Source organism: Lissotriton helveticus, chromosome 5_1 (genome assembly GCF_964261635.1).
Source record: "Lissotriton helveticus chromosome 5_1, aLisHel1.1, whole genome shotgun sequence".
Classification (NCBI taxonomy): Eukaryota; Metazoa; Chordata; class Amphibia; order Caudata; family Salamandridae; genus Lissotriton; species Lissotriton helveticus.
In genome coordinates, this window is record NC_136065.1 from 1,058,426,918 (window position 1) to 1,058,448,868 (window position 21,951).

Sequence of the window (21,951 nt, forward strand, 5' to 3'; positions counted from 1 at the left end):
ATTTTTGAGAGACACTAGACATCTCCCACAACACTTAGCATTGTCTACTTTGCAAGCTTCCATAATGCTCTCAGTATGCACGCTTTCAAAATTCCTATTACCCCAAATAGGAGTTTACAAGTTTCCTGCAACTATCACCAAACTGAAAAAGTAACAATATGAATATATTGCTAAGAATCCTTTCCTAATTACCCCTTAATTATATTAGAAATTGGACCCACTATATACCCAATCTGAAGGCATCTCTCTATTAGCTAGTCTTCCTCTGGATATCAAATCAAATCAAATTCTTTATTCAGTTATGTTAGATAAACCATAAAAGACATCAGCAATGTTAAAAATAATACATAGAACCAAGTCCATGCACAAATCCTTTATACTTACCCAATCCTCACGTTGGTTCCTAGATTCCTCTACAAATTGCCCTATTTGGACTACGCTGGAACGATCTTTTATCTCGCCCTTTTCCTTTCACGATTATCTATCTTTCACGAGCAAGCCACAATCTATTTCTACCCCACTTCTTAGACACGTTTCTAAACTTCTCCCAACCCCCTCTGATATACCCTTTTTTGATTTCCCTATATGGCACAATACAAACATTCTCATTAATAACAAACCCTTCTTTTGGAAATCCTGGAGACATCGGGGAATAATATGGGTTCATCAGTTGTATTGTCAAGATGAAATTATGTCCTTTGCACAAGCAAGTATTACTTTTAATCTTCCTCACTCCTTCAGTGCTAAATACTCTATTCTAACACATGCCATTGAATCCGCCTTCTCACATCCTGTATCTTCTCCCTCTGCTGTTTCTTCCTCCCCTACTCATGCAGATAATTTACGTTCTTTGTTACTCCGTAATTCTAAAGCTTCTGTGATTTATACATTTTTGCACTCTCCCTCGACTCCAAGAGCTAAAACCAAAACAGGGCTATCCTGGGAGAAAGATTTGGATATTTCTTGGAATGTGGAATTGTGGGACAAAATATGGCTTCGTCTACGCAAATCTTCTCGAGCTGCTAATACGACACAAACACTTTTCTTTATATATAATAGACTTTTATTTACTCCTTCTGCCCTTCATGCATATTGTTTCACCACTCCTCACACTTGTTGGTCTTGCTCGTCACCACATGCTGATCTACTTCACATGCTTTTTAATTGCAAATTGGTTTGGAACTTTTGGATAAAGGTGTGGTCCCAAATAAATTCAATTTTCCACTCTAGTCATCCCTTTTCCATTTTGCATATATTTTTAGGCAGTTTATCTCCAATTTGGAAGTCCGCTAACACACACATGAAAATAATTGACCTACTAATTGCAGTAGCATTTCAGCAAATAACCACAAATTGGAAAGACTTTACCAAAATTTCCTATCAAGCATGGTGGTATGCTGTCTGTTACAATCATAGATTAGATACTACATTTGTTTATCCCCAACATTTAGCATCCAAACGTTTAGATTTATGGGAACCGGTTATATCTTTCATTGACACTAGTGCTAGATGCGCCCACTCTCTAACACCTCTGCAACAAGAAGTAGCTAAGCCTCCATGACTTCCTCTATGTTATTATACAGTTAGACTTATATTCTTCATTGATACTATATTTCATGCTCTATAGTATAACATTTATGATATTGATACTCTGAATATCTGACCAGCCTAAATTGCTTTTTGTTTTTACCTATGTATAACCTTTACCTCAACTAATACAGATTGTATACTTTGTATTATTTTTATTGCTCTTATATATTGTATCTTATTACGTTCTTTTTCCCAATAAATCTTTTCTGAACGCAAAAAAAAAAAAGAACCAAGTCCATGAAGGACTATATATAAAAAACAACATGCCCTAGGAAATAAATATCCAGGTTATAAGATATACAATTAATCATCCCGTATGCGCCGTAAAAAAACCTGCAGCTTTTTAAAAGCTTTCGACATTTGGTATAACAAATACATCTGATAACATCTGTAAATATAAAACACCCAGGCGAACTTGTAAAAAGCATCTTCTTTTATATATATATTTTTTTCTCTCCTCTCCTGTTTTCTTCTTTCCTTTTCTTAATACACAAAATACCCAAAAATGTGATGTTCTAAGTACAGAAAGATTTTATTAATTAAGTTTATGATGTACTTCTTCCTTTGTATTAAGTTTCAGTATTGTTTTGCCTTTCTGGTTAAAATTATATTTCATAGCTTGATTTCTCCTTCCGGGTAATATATAATTCTGTACATTCATATTTTATTCAATAAAGCTTTGTTAACTAAAACAAACTGCAAAATATAAAATACAAAGAGTCCTGACAGGATTTTTATTCACAATCACATGGGGCCCAAAGATTACAAATCAAAACGTCCTTTGGGGTAGCAAGTGCCAGGTGCAAAATGTCATACGGATCAAAATGGGCACCAACTTTGGAGCTACCTCACGCCTGGCAATGTATCTATTGTTCAAGAAATACTTGGTTCAAATGATTTCTAGAATTATCATTCCTTCCCAGAGCAGTCATTGATTACAATTCGTGGTTAACAGTTCCAGGAACCAATACAATTAGTCAGCTCCAGTATTCCTCAAAAGGGTTCCACGTTAACTAGAAATAACCAGATAGACCATGCAACAATGAGTTCAGGTTTTCAGCCAGTCTGGCTGAAAACCCTCCCACTAAATCATGCAAGCTGCTGAAGCAATTCAAAGCCGCCTCAGATTGGACCCAGCCGTATGCAAAGCAGGCTTGACCCAAAATAGTGGATGGAATGCTTGAATCAATCTCAGCAACTGGTAATTACATGTGCCGCATCCCAGTCCATCGTTATTGTGCACCCCATCCCTTTGCAGCAGGGTCAAGATTGATTTGCATATGGCTGGGTCTAAACTGAGGTGGCACGGTGTGCAAAAAACGATAGCTTGGGATGCGGCCCGAGTAATTACTAGTGACTGAGATTAATTAAAGCATTCCAACCATCACATTTTGTATACTACAGATAATGATGATGCATTATATTTCTTTTAAATTATTCCACAAAATGGTATCCTCCTACCAAACAATGTGATTGCTTAGAGTCCATCATATAGTCTAGGCCAGTACAGACTAGATTTTGGGCTTATTGAGATTTTGTTTAGCATTTAGGCTACAGTGTAACTTCTCCAAATTGTTTTGCATTTTCGCCTTATGTTTGACTGTTAAATTATGGAAAAAATGTGTTTAGTCTATGCCAAAAAATCCCATCATTAAATTTGGTCTTTTGTTTATTTTGTAGACGATGTATTCAAATTGTTCATAAGGTCCTCTGTTACCAGAAGAAATGCCGTGTGAGGTTGCATTATACGTGGCGGGAACTTTGGTCAGGTAATCTCTTCAAATTATTTGGTTTGATTAACCTGGCCCTTCTGTTTTGTACGGTGTCACTTTTTTAAAAAACACTGTGTAATGTACTGTATTTGGCTATAGGCCTTTTCATATCACTGACCTCTCATTTTAAACTTCAATCTGGAAGAAATGCAATTGTGTTTTTTGTCTGTTAGTTATGTGTATGTGGGGCCGGCTTTAGTGCTTGTGACGCCCGGTTCGACAATCACTTTTGGCACCCATGACCGCCTCCTCGGATTCTCACACTACCACTGGGAAAAAGTGCCCCTCCTCTCTGTAATCATAAGATACTGCTAAATGCAGCACCCCTCCTGAGGTAGGCGCCCATCTCCACACCTCAGCGCCCAGTGCGGTCACACTAGTCACACTGCTAAAGCCGGCCCTGTGTCTATGCATTTGTGTCTCTGGAGGGTGAACCTAGCTACAAAGAAACAGTTATACACAATTAGAGGGTTTGTGGATGTAGGATATCAATGGATGAGGGAGAGGAGGCAGACAGGACAATGAGATCACCAACCGAGTGTGCATCGTCCAGCTGGTTGCACTTGTTTGAAGAGAGGAATACTCCGTTCCTTCACGAAAATCGGGAGTGAGGATCTTGATGAGGTGGAAGTTTCAGGTCCTAGGAATTTACAAAGATGTGGTTTGCTGTCTTGTCTTTCCTGCATCTTTTTTTATCTTGAGCCTATTGATTTTACTACACAAAGTGTTGCATAACCGAGCATAGTTCTTGCTCTTCAGCTATGACACAAAACGTGCTTTTATCACGTTAAAGGTGATGCAGCACACCTTATACAGGAGAGACTTTAGTGAGAGCCTTTGGAGGTATTTAAGGTCAGATGAGGTTCCGTCAAACTTCTTGAGACTTTACCTGCAAGACAGCAGCTTGGACACATTTCACTGAGATGGGATGTGATTCTGGGACTTTGGTGAGCAGGGCATCGCTTCTGTGGACGAGAGATAGGACCATGACAGCTGTGCTGACGTCTGTTGGGAGAAGAACTTTGACGTTGTGAGCATGATTAGTTCTTCCAGTCAATGTGTTTTTTTTTAGATGTGTGTTCTGTAGCTCAGGGTGATGTGATGTGAATTAAGATGTAGTTTCAATTCAGTTGGTAGAGAGGAAGTCATATCTGCGGTTGTTCTGAGCCCCCATGCAAGTGGAGCAGCAAACGCGAGTGGAAGCGGCATTTAATCACTGCATTGTTGCTTTATCTTCCTATATGATGATCAGTTCATGATGTTGTCCTGCAGCTTCCCCAGAAAACTAGTGAAAGACTTCACAAAAGCAGACAGCAGTAGTTGTAGAGTGTACACAGCCTTGCAAGAGTAAACTATCAGGGCTCACCTCGTTGACCACCAATTAGAAAAATCCAGTTGGGTTTCCCCAGTGATTAAAAACTGTGTGGAAATAATTCATGATGGAATTATATCTCTACCTATATATTCACTGTTGATGTAATGAAAATCTGACTGGATGTTACTGTTCCATGTACCGAAACGCCCAGTACTACTCTCGCTAACCCATGACACAGGTGTGTTGGAGTATGATCTCTTATAAAGAATTATATGTCTGCGGGTACTGTACTAACCTGTGTATTTGTCCTTGGAGGAGCTAGGCTTACCAACCTCTTGTTTTTCTCACTCTATACCTTTTAGATGTAGAATACAGTATATTGGTTAACAGAGTGGCTATAGAGGCAGCTAGTGCAAAGCTCAAAGGTTACACTTTTGCATGAGTGATTCCTGGTATTTTGCTTGTTAAGCTCCCACCTTTTGCCATCCATGGCCACCCTATGCCTGTTTTGGCCATAGAAGATCTGGATGGTATATAATTTGATTTTACACACACACGCATGTGTGTGTGTTTGTGTGCACATGCTTTGTCCCCCAACAATCACAATATGCCTGCATTTTTACGGTGGCTTATACCGCCTTACTGACCAACTCTGTTTGATTAGAAATTCTCTTCTCCTTCATTTTAAACCTTACTAGAATGAAGCACTGAATTAACCTACATCTCTCTGCCTCTGTATCTTGAATTCAAACTCTGACACAGCTGTTGGGTATATTAAACTCCTACACAATATGTCTCGCATGCGACTGTGTTAACTATGAATCTGTTTGTGGGTGTTGAATTTTGGGGCAAATGAATCAGTTCTTTCCTAGCAAATCCACTTCTAGCGCATAAGGAACACGAGTGCCCTGTAACAGAAGTGATCCACCTCATATCTGAGCGACTTCCCTCACAAGTCCACATCCGAGCATCATTCCTCGCCCCAGAGAGACAATCGCGCCCATTCTGTGTGATGTCCATTCTCTCGCTCTGCTAGTACAGGATCATACGAAAATACGATTGTCTTCGAAGTTACTCCAGTGGACCCGAGCCTACACGGCTCCTCTCCCTTCCTGACTTGATCTCTGGACTATGTACCCTCCCGGACTTCTCCTGGCACTCAAACTCATACTCACTGGGTCACTCTCATGGACCTCTACACGTTTTTTCTTTTGCCCTGCCCGCCATTTTTCTGCTGTTCTCGGCCACTTTTCTCTGGACCCTGACCCGCCATCTTGTCCATTCCCTCGTCCTTTCCCCTTTTTTCCTCGTTTCCCCCTTGACGATCCTTAAATGTTTCTTCCTTTTCTGATTTGCCTTTTCTCCATACCCTTGTATCCCTCCCACCCTCCCTTGGTGTTGTGACTGCGTCCCCTCTCCGACCCTACTTAATGGAACTCTGCTCTCCTGGTTTTTTGGGTCTTGACCTGAGAAAATCTACTATTTGTATATATATGTATATAGAGATAACTCTAATCACTAGTATATGCAGTAGACCTTTGTACTCTCTACCATTTCTATGTGACTCTTAGACTATATCCATGCGTATCCCTTCCTTATTGTTGGACCTGGGGTTACCAGTCCACATAGGGTAGCCAAGCACAGAGTGGAAAGACTTATCCCAAAGGCCCTTGTGTTATGTTTGCGTCACACTCCACACAGCAACTCAGCGCCCATCCACTAAAAATGACACTACACCAGATTAGAAAAATACGGAATGCTTTATAAAAACTCTTTATAGGATCTCCCCTCCATCAGACAGGGGTTGTTTTAGTTAAACAAGCACTTCACACATTTGATCTCCAGAATTATTATGATTCCATTATCGCATTTGGTTCTAGAACCTTATTCTCCATTGACAAGACTTCAGTTATTCCTACAATTGCTTTAAACTCTGGTTAGCGCTTTTGCGACCCAAATTACCACTTAGCCGTGAGTACACACCCACTTCAATTCAGGGGAGCACGAGCAAAAATCTTAAGCCCTGGAGAACATTTGCCAATCCCCATACAGTAAGAACAGAGTTTACATTGACAATTGTTGGTTTGATTCACCCCTAAGCAGATGAGAATATGCAGTAAACTTCAGCAAGATCAATCATTTGTGTATATCCCCGTGAGGTTCTAACAACAGGTCTACTTGAGTGAGCACCAGCAATAGTACTACGAATTACAGCTCACTAGTCCCAGGGAGACAGTCTTTTCCATTCAGGCTCTCTTGGTCTATTTATCCGTTTCCTTCAGGCTTCCATAGTAGGGTTCCTTAACTAAATTTCGTGGCGTTGCTTCCGCTTTAATATCCTTCCCCAGCCCCCAGATCCCGGCTTACTTGTAGTGGCTTGACTCAGGTTCGATATTCTGGGGCAGCCTGCAGGCTACGTTTGAAGCGCACACCTCCCTTTCCCCAGGCAAGGCCGTAACACCTACTGGGCCTGCACTGGGAGAGAGTCACTTCTATTGATCCACGATGCAAGGCTTTCCTCTAGCCTCCGATGCGCCCATTCTTCACCACAGAGCAGCCGCGGGTTAATGAGGCTGCGCAAGAGAGGCGCGTCTGAGGCTCGGTGCTGCCCCTTCAGGGAAACCTTCACGATCTCCTCCGGGCCTGCGCCGCGAGGGAAACACTTCCTGCCAGCGCCGTCATCTCAGCGAAGCCTCTGCTGTCACAGGCAGCCGAACTGCTACCAGTTCGTTTCCCTCTTCTCACCACCGGACAGAGTCTCCTCACCCACCGATGACTATCTCTTCTTGTGGGGCTCTAAGGATGCTGCGAGTCACGCTACCCACTCCCTTACGCCACAGCCGACTCTCCGTAGTTCTGCACTGGAGATAAAACCACAGGAAGCGTTTTACCTCACCACTGGTAAGTCGGGGCACGTTTCCCCGGGTTATCACCCCCCCCCCCCGGGGCACTGTCGTTGGGACGGACACAGGCAGATGATGGGGGTTTGGTTTCTTTGCCGGCCCACTGGCCAGTTCACACTCTTGCGGGGCAGTGGTGCAGCTGGTATAAAGCGGCTTGGGCCCCACAGTTACTCCGATCAAGTTTAAGGAGGATAGGTTAAGTTATCCTTCCTTGATGTTGACGATCAACAGGACAAAGTCCTTCAAGATGAAAGCGCGGCAGGGTCAGGTCTCGAAGTAGATGGCAAGGTTAGCAGCAGGGAAGCAACCCCTAGGAGAAGTCAGCCCTAAGCACCCTATCCCCCTGATACCACAGCCTGAACTCCAGCTAGCTCAAGGTTTCACCACCACAAAATGGCCGCCCAGGTTCTGGCCTTATATACCCCTGGACCCTGGTCACTAGAATGGGGCAGCAGGTTCTAGATCACTCTCAATAGTCTATGGGCCAGTCCCTGAGGTAAAATTCTCTGACAGTTGGCAGCCACCATTTTGTAAATGTTCACCTCACTACCACCTCCTATTTAAAAGAACACCTGTGCCCCTTCAGGTGTAACAATTACTGAGGCACCCAAAGGCCTACTGACATCACCAAACAAAAAAATATATATGATGGACAAAAAGGGGGGGGGGGGAAAGATGTAGGAGGCAGAAAGGGGACATAAAAACAAAAGGTAGGAGGGACCACCCAAAGGGCTGACAGGTCTAACACTTATGTATATAGAGATAACTCTAATCACTAGTATATGCAGTAGACCTTTGTACTATCTACCATTCCTATGTGACTCTTAGAGTATATCCATTCGTATCCCTTCCTTGAATATCTCTTCCTTGTGTGACTTTATAACTTGTACATTTGCAATTTTTTTCTGTTTGTATCTTTTATGTAACGCATGTAATCCTAAATCCTTATGTATCGCAACTGGTTCTTATGTAAAGCGCTCTGACACCTTCGGGTAATGTTCGCGCTATATAAAATCGCATTGAATAAATAAATTTTAAAAAATCCTACTGGGATCTGTGACAGTCTGCACAGGCCTCATCCGAATTAATCCTATTTTACTTTAATGTTTACATATTTAATTTTCATCCGGAGTTTAAAGTTGCTAAAAAACGCCGAAAACTCCAGGTAATGCGTGCCTTACCAGCTTGAACCATCATTTCTGGGGTGGACTGTAATGTTTTGCAGTAATGAATTATTGTGAACTAGTGTAACTGTGGAGCAATAAATTAAAATATTGCTTTTCTTTTGATACTGTTGTCTATTCGATGCCCAGATTTCTGCTTCATAAATACATGCATTTTTGTATAGAGCTGATTAATGTATACATGCTCCTTACTTGGTTGAATTAATGATTACCTACTGATGAATTCGCTGTATAAATTATAGAGGTCTTGGACCATTGTTTTCTAATAACGGGGTACAGTGGGAAGCAGTTGGATTAAAATCGACCACTAAATCAACCCTATTACCTTTATCGTTAATGCTGCCAGTGTGCCAGGTTGTATGTGGGTACCTTGCACTGCTGTCAGCACCTATCTAAACATAGAGCCAGTCTTCAGTCCGCTCCTGAGTGCCTGCTGCTACTGAAAATGCATGGGCCTCAGAAATGCCAATGGAGGAATTATATTTGGCTTAATCTACGTATTAGCCCTTCCTGTGTGATATCAAGACATTATACAAATTGTGGCAATAAAAATATACTGTTGTTATGCCTTCCAGTCGTGAAAGAACTCAAGATATGAAGATGCATGTAAGTCTTCATGAATTCTCATTTTAGTCATGAACACGGCCACGCTTATTAAAGGTGTGCTTTGAAGCTCCACGTGGTACGGCTTTACAAAGGACAGTCCCAAAGATGTTACACTGAACATAAGATATAGAGGTCGATTAACAAACAAAATGTGGTAAATCTACCCTCAGATTTTTACTTCTACGCCTGAGTGTAGATGTACTACTTTTTAGAATACACACAAATTTCCAGGAATCCACATGGAAAGCTGCACCATGGGAAGGTTTCCATGCAGATTCCTGGAAAATAATATGATTTTGAAATCCGGATCCCATTTCTGCTGTCCTATATAGTAAGGAACCCCCTGCAGAGGGAATTGGATCCCCTGTGGAAATGCACTTGTTTTCTTTTTGTTTTCGTTTAGTTTTCTCTACAGTAAAACTGTTTCCCTGAGGCGAAACTGAGGATGTCATTCCTCGTCCCACCCTGAAAAGGGTATTTTCACCAGTGTTGTGCTGGAGTAAAAATATGATGGTTTACTCCTACCGTACCAGCAAACCCTTTATGAACTCCTTCTTAAAGTAAGATGAATTCAATCGTAATATGTTTTCAACTAAATTTATCTTCGTGAATAGGTCCCAGTGTTTACTTGTTCCAAAGAGTAGGTTTAGGTTACTGAACTTTCTGTAATTGTTTGTGAGATATTGACCTTCTCTTGCAGTCTTTGCTAAGGGCATTTACTGTACTGGAGGATATCGATCCGGCCTGCTTCTGTGCGTCGATCTATGAGCTTGCTCAGATTTTAGAATATGTTAACAATTTAAGATAAACCAGTTGATCCATTTCCTTGTCTCTTGTCAGTTTCCATAGCGTCAGACTTGTGAGAGGAGGTTAATAGCCTGCATTGTGTTGTGAAAGTTTGAAAATGTGTTTGCTAGTTTCAAGCTAGAAGGTTAAATTTGAAACAAGCATTGGGAAAGCAATGAGGTTTCGCCTTAGCGAGATCTATTGGCTTTTTCAATGTTTTTGACAAGCTGCACAGCAGCGTGGGCTGCTGTGCAACATGACTTAAAGTAAAGAAATAAGTGCTATGACGTGGACTGCATCAACCATGTCACATCGCTTTTTTTTAGGTTTCGCCTGGCGTCCGCTGCACAGCAGCGTTCGCGCAGGCGAAATCTAATGTTAGAACAGTACTGGCTTTGGTCCGCCTTCTCTTCCATTGGCTAGCTCCATAAATGGAGGCTAGCCATTGGAAGAGCGATCTGTCTGTCATTGGCGGAGCAGATTCGTGGGCGTTCCCGCGATTTTTACTCATCCCGCCCCCTTGCGATCGTCATGCGGCGGTGGGCGTGTTTTCTTTTTTTTTTTTTGGTCATGTTTTTCTCTTTTTCGGAGTGTCTTCTGTTGGAGTGGACTGCGAATTCTAAGTTCCCCAGGAAGTACTGTGTATTTGCGATCAGGTAAGCAGCATTTGTTTCGAATATCCTTTCCCTTTGTATGTCTATCTCTCCTCGTTGTCTCCCTGTCTGTGTCTCCGTGTTGTTGTCTCTGTTGCCCCCGTCTCATGTCCTTTTCAATGGAATGCTTTTGTCGGCATGTTTCGGCATGTTTACGTTGTGTCTGTGCTAATGCTAAGTCTTTGCGTGTCTTCGCGGTGTTGTCTCTGTTGCCCCCGTCTCATGTCCTTTCGAATGTAATGCTTTCGTCGGCATGTTGACGTTGTTTCTGTGCTAATGCTAAGTCTTTAAGTTAATCGTGCACGTTTAAACTAAACACGGGTTGACACTGGGTTTGTGTAATATGCACATTTATTTTGTTAAGTCCCAGCCTCTCTGCACAGCTATCCTTATTAAGGTATTGTTGAAAAAATGCGCTTTCATTAATACACATCAAAAGTATGTTTATTTTCTCGTTTTTTATTATTAGTATTTATGTAGGAGTTGGTGCGATGCGAGTAACCTACTCGCCTGCGTTACTGTGGTGCAGCGCTGTGCGCCAGGATTTTCTGTGCACTGGAGCGTTAATCGTTCTTCTCACGCGATATCACTACCCTCCCCGGGTTACGTCCCACTGTTGCTAGGCAAACAGGCAGCCTCCAGCTCCGTCCATTTATAGTGCTTTGCTGTGATTGGCTGGGCTTGCATTGCAGCCTGTGACGTCATGTGGTGTCACAGGGCGCGAGAGCGCTGAGGGCGGGACTAAGGTGACTCCGACAGAACTGGCTGTGGCCGGCCTAGCCCAGAGCCCGAGGAAGGTTTACAAACAAACATTGAGACATCTGTCAGTTGGACGCCTAGACACAGTAGTGATGCTTTCCTGCTGTCCATGCTAAAGTTTATACCCACACAGTCGTAGCAACGCTCCCTTTTACATCACCCCATTCACTCGTATTTTATTTCATCATACTTTGCTTTCGCGTGGTTTGTTAGATGAGGGGATGTCCATACTAGACAGATCAGGCGCGTGTAAGCTATTGCACTCTAGAGTAATCTAACCATTTCTATAAACTTAGGAAACGGTTTTACAAATTGGCAGGGCTTAAACCAATAAAAAACTGGTGCTCCGTAACACGCTCTGTCCTCTCAGATGTGTGTACAATGCGCGTTCCTCCACTAGTTCTCATCCATTCTTTCAGTTAAAGGTCACGATGTGTCAAAATAGGGACTTCTTGTTGTTTATATTTTTCCCTTTATTGTGAAGTACACTATGATAAATGTTAGTCTCTTTTCACTGGTATTTACTTTACCCACTTGGTCATCAGTATAAGCAGGGAGTGGGACTATATTTCAACCCTTGTCAGTATTAAAAAGGTCGATGGCCTTTCAGACTACTGGTTGTAGGTGTTTTAGCAGTGCCCTGCAGTGCTTAAAGGTTTTGGGACATAATTAGGCATAGTGTTTGGCTGCTGCATTCCAGCAAGTGCAAGGTTGCGATGGCATCTCATGTAGGCCCTTTTTACATCTCGTCTACCAAACAGCCCAAGCTGTTTGATTTTGACCACTCTAGGAAGTTCGTTATCGTTAGTCATTGTAAATTTGTAATATTTTCTTATACATTCTTTGCTTGCTGTGTTTGAAGGTGTGTTCTTGCCTTCTATGTTTTTCCCTACCTCTTCTCGCTTGCTGTGTTTGATATTGTGTCCTGCTATTTTTGTAGCGTTCTATTTTGTAACATTTCTCTCCAGTAACATAACTGGTTCTATTGTACAGCGCTCTGACACCTTTGGGTAAAGAAGCACTTTATAAAAATGCATTAAATAAAATAAGCAGATGTAAGTACATGCTCATGAGCTGCTAACACCTACCTGTATAGTGATTAAAAAGCACCGCGCAGCTTTTCGGCGCAACGCAATGTGTAAAACGTTAACAAGCAGAGGAAACGCTCTGTGTGTGTGTGTGTGGCTCTGTGTGTGTGTGTGGGGCTCTGTTGGTGTGTGTGGGTCTGTGTGTGTGTGTGTGTGGGTCTGTGTGTTTTGTGTTGCATTTGCCAGAGATTAAACTATTGGCATTGTAAATGACAATGCCATTTATTTATCTGTTTTCAAAACCAACACATAAATACAAATTTTGTCATTTACAATGCCAATAGCTCAAACTTTTCGAAAGGCGAAACCATTGCATTGTAAATGCATGTTTCTTTAAGCGATGACTGCTGTGAAATATGTCTGAAAAAAATATTTAACAAAGCCAAATAGCACTTGCATCCTTGAGAGCTATTTGACTTTTTTTTTTGTGGCGGACAGGAGTGTTGCCGGGGAAGGGGGAACTTTGGGGGTGGGGCATCAACACAAGGGACATTGGGAGGAGGTGCGCTGGGGAGGCAAACATCTTGAAGGTGGTGTAGCGTGGGAGGGAGTGAGCAGAAACATAGTAGAGGGCGGGGGAGTGCAGGTGGGCAAGCAATACGAGGGAAGTGTGGGGAGGAGGGATGGAGCAGCACCACAACATGGAGCCGAAAGAAGGGGGGTTTGGAGCAAGATCATGGACTGTGGGAGGAGGGAGGGACTGAAGACACATGCACTTGTGTAAAAGCATGGAAAAAAGGTACCTGCAGGAGCGGAAGGGCACTGGTCCCAGACAAGAATCTGTACTTGGTCCATGTTCCACAGCAAGGACGAACCCTGAAGCTCCAGAGGTGGCGAGAAGGAGGCAGTGACGAATAAGAAGCAAGGAAACAAGAGTGATGTCGAAGCCAACCTATGGTAAGTAATGGGCTCACTTCACTCTAAGACCATTTTAGGATTTTGTTTTTGTTAGCAAAAGATTTTGCCGACAGCGCATGAGTGTTCTCCCTGGTTAAACATAAAAAATGACATTTCTCACTCTCTATATCCGCAGAGTGGGAATCCCGCCTTATACCCCACTCTTGGGTAACCCAAAGTTCAAAACAAGACTAGATATGAGAGCATCCTTGAATTGGCAGATAGCAAGATGCATTTATATTGGGGATATGTTAAAAAAAGGGAATAATAAATTGTTTGATAAAATCAAGAAAGATTATGAATTATAGTGGAAAAGATTATGGATTGTAGCGCGGTAGAAAGGTACCACTACACAGAAGTTAGAAACGGGGCAGTGAATCCGCTGACGAAGTTAGAGGCAACACATAAGGTGACTGATGTGGCTGTTTCATCACTTGGTATAAACCTTTCTGTGTCAGAGTGCATAGATTCTGACCTGCCAAATTTGTACTAACCACTGTGAGAATTAGAAATTATGTTCCACCTTGTCCTGTGAGTTTATATGTAATAGACTGTGTAAATATTTCACTAGAGCCTATTTGTACACCTGTGATTAACTAACTAGGTGCGAGCTCAAGATCAAACCACGATGGCTCAAGGTCACACAATCACATAATGGTTGGAAATTCCAACACCATGCAGCACTGGGACCAAAAAGCGTTTGGCCAAAGTCAATTTCCCCCTAAAAGCGCATAGTGCTCCTGCGCATAATGCAGTTCTTTACATCGGACACATTTGTGCTAAAGGTCCAGATACAGAGCAATGACGGTCCAACCTAACTGTCTCTCTTAGTGCAGTGGACTGCACAGATACCACAGATGATCAACATAGCAGACTAGGTATTAATTGTTTTCCTGTGCCACAATGCAGAGTCAGTCTGCACATGTGATACATTTGTAGCAGACTATTATATACACCATTCGTGTATGCAAGGGCAAATCGAATACTTTATAAAAATGTCCCTTATCACTACCCAGACCCACCACTACCCCTCTCCTGTCCAGGCCCCTGGCTCACTTGGGTGAGTGGGTGCCAGCAGTTCTTTTTCCCCCAATGAAAACACTGCTTCGACCCGAACTAGCCAGGGCATAGCACAACCACTGCGTACTATTCACGATTCAACCAACCCCAACTCACCCTTTAGCTTCATACTCAAAAGAAGTCAATCCTGACGGAACTCCCGCCTGCGAGAGAGCCCCGACTCCGAGCACCGCGAGACTTTATCAGTGGTGAATATGCTGCATACAGAGGTCGGAAAACTAGCATAGCAAACCTTTCGGCCTCTCAATATTTCTTTCATTTATGGCTGCCGCGGCGAACACCTGCCTGTTACAGAGCCATTATTTTACTTTTTGCTCCTGCAAACTTTGCCTTGAAATACATTGCCTCTTGCTGATTGACAGCCAGGCTATCAGTTGTTGGCAGTGTCGCCCAGTAATTGGTTACAGCGTACATAGATGCCGAAATAGACTGCAGCTCACTGTGCCTCAGGGAGTTTTGTTCCATTAGCTTGTAATAGCGATTCGGTTTTTTCAGCTGCGTAAACGTCACCTTGCTGAGTGACACTAGGATTTCTCGTCTGTCAGTCACTGTATGATAAATCATTTCATCCGGTTACTCTGCTCTTTTGGGTTTCCTGTGCCTCAGCTGCAGATTACGTAAATAAAGTTTATATCAGAACATTTTCTGATCAACCAGGCACCAGCAAAAAAAAAAATGTTAGTTTTTATTTTCATTCATTTCTTTAACTCTTGACGGATTTTCTTAATCAAGGTGCCTTTTGAAATGTATTTTCAGTTGAATTTGTGCGGAAACAGATATAAGCTACCTGTGCGAATTAAGGGCCTGACATGTTAGCACAGGAATTCCAGATTGCTGCTTCCAATACATGGCCCTTGTCAGTAGGATCTGGGATTCATTTATATGTAACATGGTTTTTGGAGTCATGAGTGACACCGACATTTTCGGGCTGGTGTCACAAGGGTGCTGGTGTACACAGAGAGTGGAATTAAACTTCCAAAAAAAAGTCCTGCTGGTAGCTGGGTCCAGGGTAGAATTCTTACTGCTGTTCACATGTGATTGTAATCGGCTTCCAATTATTTAATGGTGTCATGTATGTCATCATGTAACTTGGTATGGGTGTTTCATATTAGGGCATATAACATAGAAGAGTTTGATTTGATCTGATTTGATTTTTATAAAGCGCAACAATTACCCGAAGGCATCAAGGCGCTTAAGGCGAACTTCCAAAACTGAACCGTGTCCACTATATATAAATAATAGGGCGAAATGCTGCCTATATGGTGTAGAGCCAGGTTTTAAGTGTCTTTCTAAAAGGCAACAGCTCTGTGATCGCGGTAAGGCACTGCGGAAGGGAGTTCCAGAGTCTGCCTGCGGTGACCGAGAAGTCTCTGCCTCCCCATTTCTTCTTTCGGGTCTTAGGCACAGAGGCCAAGTTACGGTGTGTCGCGCGAAGGTTTCTTGCTCAAGTGTGCCAATGAAACATAGTTTTAATCCCAGCAGGGCTGGGGAGATAAAGGGCCTTGCGCAGAGTACAGATAGTTTTAAACATAATGCGTTTTCTAATGGGGAGCCAGTGCAGAGCACACAGCCCAGCAGCAGCTGACTGGCACCTCGGAATATCTAGGATAGCTCTGGCAAGGGCATTCTGTGCCACCTGCAGTTTCTGCGGAGTACTGTGATTGGATTCAAGGTAAAGGTAATTACAATAGTCCAATCTAGACATGACCAGGGCTAATGTGACCCGCTTTTGCTCCGGCAATGGGATAAAAGGGAGCCTTTTCCTAAGCATCTCTATAAGCCAAAAGCAGGTTGCCACTGTGCGATTAGCGTGGTCGTTAAGTATGAGTTTGGTGTCTAAAATGACCCCAAGATGTTCTGCCTTGTCGACTGGAAAGGAACAGGTGCCTAAGGTGCCCAGCCACCAGTTAATATTCCAGAGTGAGCTTTGCATCCGAAAGAGTAGTATTTCGGTTTTATCACTATTTAGCTTCAAAAAAAGCCCTTCCCATCCAGTCAGCGACTGCTGACATGCTTTTTGAGAAGTTATCAGCTGTGGTAGCAGAGTTCTCAGGAATCGACACAATGATCTGTCTGTCATCAGCTTAGGAAATTGCATACATCCCATAGACCCGGATGATGGCAGCAAGTGGAGAGATATACAGTTTGAAAAGCGTAGGACTCAGTGATGAGTCCTGCAGCCAGCACACCACATGGCAGAGAGGAAACATATGAGTAGAACTCCTGCAGCAGCACCCTCGGAGAATAGTTTGAGGAAAGCGGACAGAAGAGTCAGGGCCTGTTGAGTGATACCCATATCTTGAAGGTGTTCAATCAGTAGCGAGGGGGAGATAGTGTCAAAGGCCGCAGATAGGTCTAAAAGTACCAACGCCGCACCTTGCCCTCATCCACTAACCACCTAATACAGCCCAGTTTGATGCAGTTGGCTCCCGGAGTCACCTTTCCTTTGGTCCACAAATAAATGAATTAATTCTAGGTAAGGAGTGGATGTTTTCTTTTCCAGGGATACCTCACTTGGATAGCGATTTCCTCCTGAGGCGAAAAGCCGGGAGTAGGCCTGTCTGTTGTGTATTTTTAAAATTTGAGTGTCACTTACTTGATATTGTTGTTCTTAACCGCTCACTCCCCTCCTGACCAGGGCGCATTCACGCTCCTAAATTTACCGCGCAGCGGAGTCAATCGCTGCCGCGGAACCTGGACTTGCCGCCATCAGCGACGCCCACATAGGCCACGCCCCTCGCTCGAGAGGCCACGCCCCCTACCACCACTATATCTGGCGCTGACTACAAGCGGCCAGTCGATAGCGATTTCCTCCTGAGGCGAAAAGCCGGGAGTAGGCCTGTCTGTTGTGTGTTTTTAAAATTTGAGTGTTACTTACTTGATATTGTTGTTCTTAACCGCTCACTCCCCTCCTGACCAAGGCGCATTCACGCTCCTAAATTTACCGCGCAGCGGAGTCTATCGCTGTCGCGGATCCTGGACTTGCCGCCATCAGCGACGCCCACATAGGCCATGCCCCTCGCTCGAGAGGCCACGCCCCCTACCACCACTATATCTGGCGCTGACTACAAGCGGCCAGTCGATAGCGATTTCCTCCTGAGGCGAAAAGCCGGGAGTAGGCCTGTCTGTTGTGTGTTTTTAAAATTTGAGTGTCACTTACTTGATATTGTTGTGTAGGAAAGTCGGAAATAATGCCAGAAGCTCGTAGTTAGTTGACGGAGTTTATTTGGATGCTCACGCCTTAAGATCCCAGTTCGTTATGCACAAAACAGATGACAGCCGTAACTGTCTACATTCTACTTATTCAAGTAATAACACAGTACTCACAACACGAGCTTGCCACGAGCAGCCAGACACACCTGAACGCTCGTGACAGCTCGTGTAAGCACAAGTACATTCCCAACACACCTTCCCCCCTTAAAAAAAAAACAGAAAGAAAAAAAAACACAAAAAAAAAATCAAGTCATAATAAAGTCATTAAATTTAACAGGTAAACGATGAGAACGTGTAGCTCTAGTGTTGTCAGGATTACATTCAGCTTGAGAGCATTCCGCATTGTCATCTTGTCTCCCGACATCATAGAACACATTGCTGTCCAATTCATCTACATTTTGACAAGGCCCATTAAACAAAGAAACCCTGCTAAGATTCCATACAGAGCCTCCATCAACCCTGACCGCATTTCTAAAAACTTCAATGACTTTCTTAGGATTTGACCAAACCGGAAAACCTTTACTCACACCCTCTTTTTTCTTGATTCGAACGGAATCACCCACCTTGATAGGACGACTAGACAAAGAACCACTCCTTTTGACCATGTCACGTTTCATTCTATCCTTATACGACTGAACCCTGTGTTGAACTGCATCAAAATCAACTTTTGAGCAATTTTCAAAACCCGCTAAATTTTTCTTTAGCCACCAAGGGACTAACTTAGTGCTGGGCTTCCTTCCTCTTAAGAGTTCAAAAGGAGAGACTAGGGTCACGGAATTAGGTGAAGTCCTATAAGCCAAAAGCATGGATTGCAAAGCATTCCTCCAATTCAGATTACCCTTGATAGAAAGTTGTATGGCTTCTTTGATCACACGGTTGAAGCGTTCAACCTGGCCATTAGCTTCAGGATGGAAAACAGCAATTTTCTTGTGAACAATACCACATTTAACAAAAAAAAGTTCAATCTCCTTACTCACAAACTGCGGACCATTGTCAGTCACAATTTCCTGAGGGATCCCCTCTCTGCAAAAAATCTCATCTAAAAATTCTATCACCTGACACGAAGTAACTTCCCTAACCATTCTGACCTCAGGCCATTTTGAAAAGTAATCTATAAGTACAATTCCATAAGCCTCCTGTTTGGGTAGACAACTGAAAGGCCCAATGATGTCTAACCCCAGTTTTCGCCAGGGGCCTAAAGGTAATTCAATAGGACATGGCTCAGGATGAAGAGCGACCGCAGTTTTATCACTGTTAGAACAAAGGGAACAACACCGTACAAAATGGTCTACACATGAGTCAATACCTGGCCACCAGAAAGACTCCTTTAAACGTCTTCTGGTGAAAGATATCCCCAAATGTCCCTCATGAGCCATTTCAAGTAGGGAATTCCTGATCTGAAAAGGTGGGACAATCTTATCACTCCGAAGGATCAAACCATTTTCCACAGCAAGTTCTTCTTGGACTTTAAAAAACCCCATCAAACTTCCGGACAGCTTCCTCTGTTCCGGCCAACCATGCACCAAATACTTCTTGACACTGCACAATTCCAAATCTTTATTCATCTCTTCCATCCAGACATCCTCTTGCAAAGAAAATCGATCACCATACACAGAATTAACATCTTGAAAAGTGAAAGCGACTTCACATTCTTCTTCATTGACTACTTCAGAAACATTAGTATCCGAAATCAGTCTGGACATGCAATCTGCATGAACATTTGCCTTTCCTTGAACATATTCAATAGTGTACTGAAAAGATTGCAACCTAGAAGCTAATCTAGCGAGACGTGCCGACATAGTTCTCCCTCCACCTGGGGCCATAAGATACACCAAGGGCTTGTGATCAGTCTTTATCAAAAATTTGGTACCCCACAAGAAAGGTCTGAAATGTTCAGCTCCCCAAACACATGCCAACAACTCTCTTTCTATGACAGAATAATTCTTTTCTGCATCCCGCAAGGCTCTAGATGCATAGGCCACAACCCATTCTTTCTCACAATCTTTCTGCAGCAGTACTCCACCTAAACCGGAAGAACTAGCATCCACCATGATGATGCATTTCATGCCAACCACAAAAGGTTTGAGACACGGTGCATTTACAATGAACCCTTTTAAAGATTGAAAGGCATGTGTCATTTTGTCAGTCCACACAAACTTAGCATTTTTTTTCAAAAGACACCTGAACGGGTCAACTTTTACCGAAAAATTTGGGATAAACTTAGCGTAAAACTCTATAAGGCCTAAAAAGGCCACGAGTTGCTCTTTTGACGTAGGCACCGGAGCATTCGTGATGCTCTTAACATGATTCTTCTTTGGTTTGATTCCCATTCCACTAATAGTATGTCCTAGATATTCCACTTCCTTTTGCCTAAATTTGCATTTGTCAAGACGAATTGTAAGACCCTTCTCTGCTAATGCAGCAATCACACACCTTAGGTTATTGTCATGCTCAAAGTCATCTTTCCCATGCACTAAAATGTCATCCTGGAATGCTATGGCACCACTCAACCCCTCCAAAGTATCCTTCATTAGTCTCTGGAACACGGAGGCAGCACTCGCTAGTCCAAAAGGCATACGACAAAACCTGTATAAGCCTTCAGGTGTGATAAAGGCAGTAATGTTTTTGGACTCCTCAGCAAGTGCAACCTGATGGTAAGCACTGGCTAGGTCAACACAGGAGAAAACTTGTGCACCAGCCAGCGTCGAGACCATCTCATGGAGGTTGGGTAGGGGATGCGATAGCGATTTCCTCCTGAGACGAAAAGCCGGGAGTAGGCCTGTCTGTTGTGTGTTTTTAAAATTTGAGTGTCACTTACTTGATATTGTTGTTCTTAACCGCTCACTCACCTCCTGACCAGGGAGCATTCACGCTCCTAAATTTACCGCGCAGCGGAGTCTATCGCTGCCGCGGAACCTGAACTTGCCGCCATCAGCGACGCCCACATAGGCCACGCCCCTCGCTCGAGAGGCCACGCCCCCTACTATCACTTCCTGTCCCCCATAAAATGTGTCATTCCCGTGCGCGCAGCGGACGAGCGCAGCGGGCGCGCCGATTGCGCGCCAAAGGCGCGCCTAAGGCAAGCCCGTCTGCGCCCGTCCGCGCCAGACCGGGCCACGGGACACAACACTCCGCGCTGCCTCTCTCCTATTCTGCTGACCAGCTGCGCTCGTTAAATGGTGACTGGCAATTGAACCAATCTACTATGTCATATACCCATAAACTGGGTATCGCAGCACTGGGACCTATTACACAACCTCTTCCCCCCCCTACCACTATCACTACTGCCCTCCTCCTCAACACAAGATCGGCCGTTAAGCACCAGATTGAAATTTTCGATCTTTTGGACTCAAAAACCCCTGATCTCCTGTTCTTAACAGAAACCTGGTATAGGCCTGACTCCCTGCCTAGCGTCCTTGCCGCCCTCCCACCTGAATATTCTATGCTCCGCGCTGATCGACCTGGAAGCAGAGCAGGAGGCGGCGTAACTTTGATTGCCCGCAAGGAGTTCCATTTTCAGACTCTGGCCTCGCCCACTCTACCAGCTGCCGACTGCCTCGTAGTGCGTTCCACCTACCTTGCGACCCCTGTCACATGTATACTAACCTACCGACCCCCCCAGTCGTCTCCTGACTTCCTCCTTGCTTTTCAGAATCTTCTGGCCACTTTAGTAATTAACAACGCCTCTGTCTTAGTTTTGGGCGATTTTAATTATTGGCCTACTGATCCCGCTGAAGACTCTTATTTCCAAAGATTTCACTCAATCACTTCTTAGTTTTAATTTTATCCAACATGTTCAAAGTCCTACCCACACTGGCGGCCATATCTTAGACCAGATTTGGACCCTTAACATTCCCACTTCCTCCCCCATTATCTCGCCTTGTCCCTGGTCAGACCATTCTTTACTCGCCTTTTCGATGGACCTGACCCAAAAAATATCCCCTCTCGCCCCTAAAATCACCTGGGCCAGGAATTGGAACAAAGTGGATATCACCTCCCTATGCAATTCACTCGCAGCCACCTGCCCCGATATCCTGGGATCAGCTCCCAGATTGCAACACTTGATCGATGGCTCACCACCGCCTGTGACCCTGTGGCCCCTTTG

At 43.7% G+C, this 21,951-nt stretch overlaps 1 protein-coding gene across 1 annotated transcript in view; it reads left to right on the plus strand.

The window, feature by feature from the left end:
- The window catches only part of ARMH3 (armadillo like helical domain containing 3), a 693,715-nt gene that overhangs the window by 454,819 nt on the left and 216,945 nt on the right, over positions 1-21,951 (plus strand). Inside the window, exon 20 of the mRNA XM_078643614.1 lies at positions 3,271-3,359. Coding sequence (XP_078499740.1) covers positions 3,271-3,359 — 89 coding nt within the window. The remainder of the gene's footprint in view (positions 1-3,270; positions 3,360-21,951) is intronic.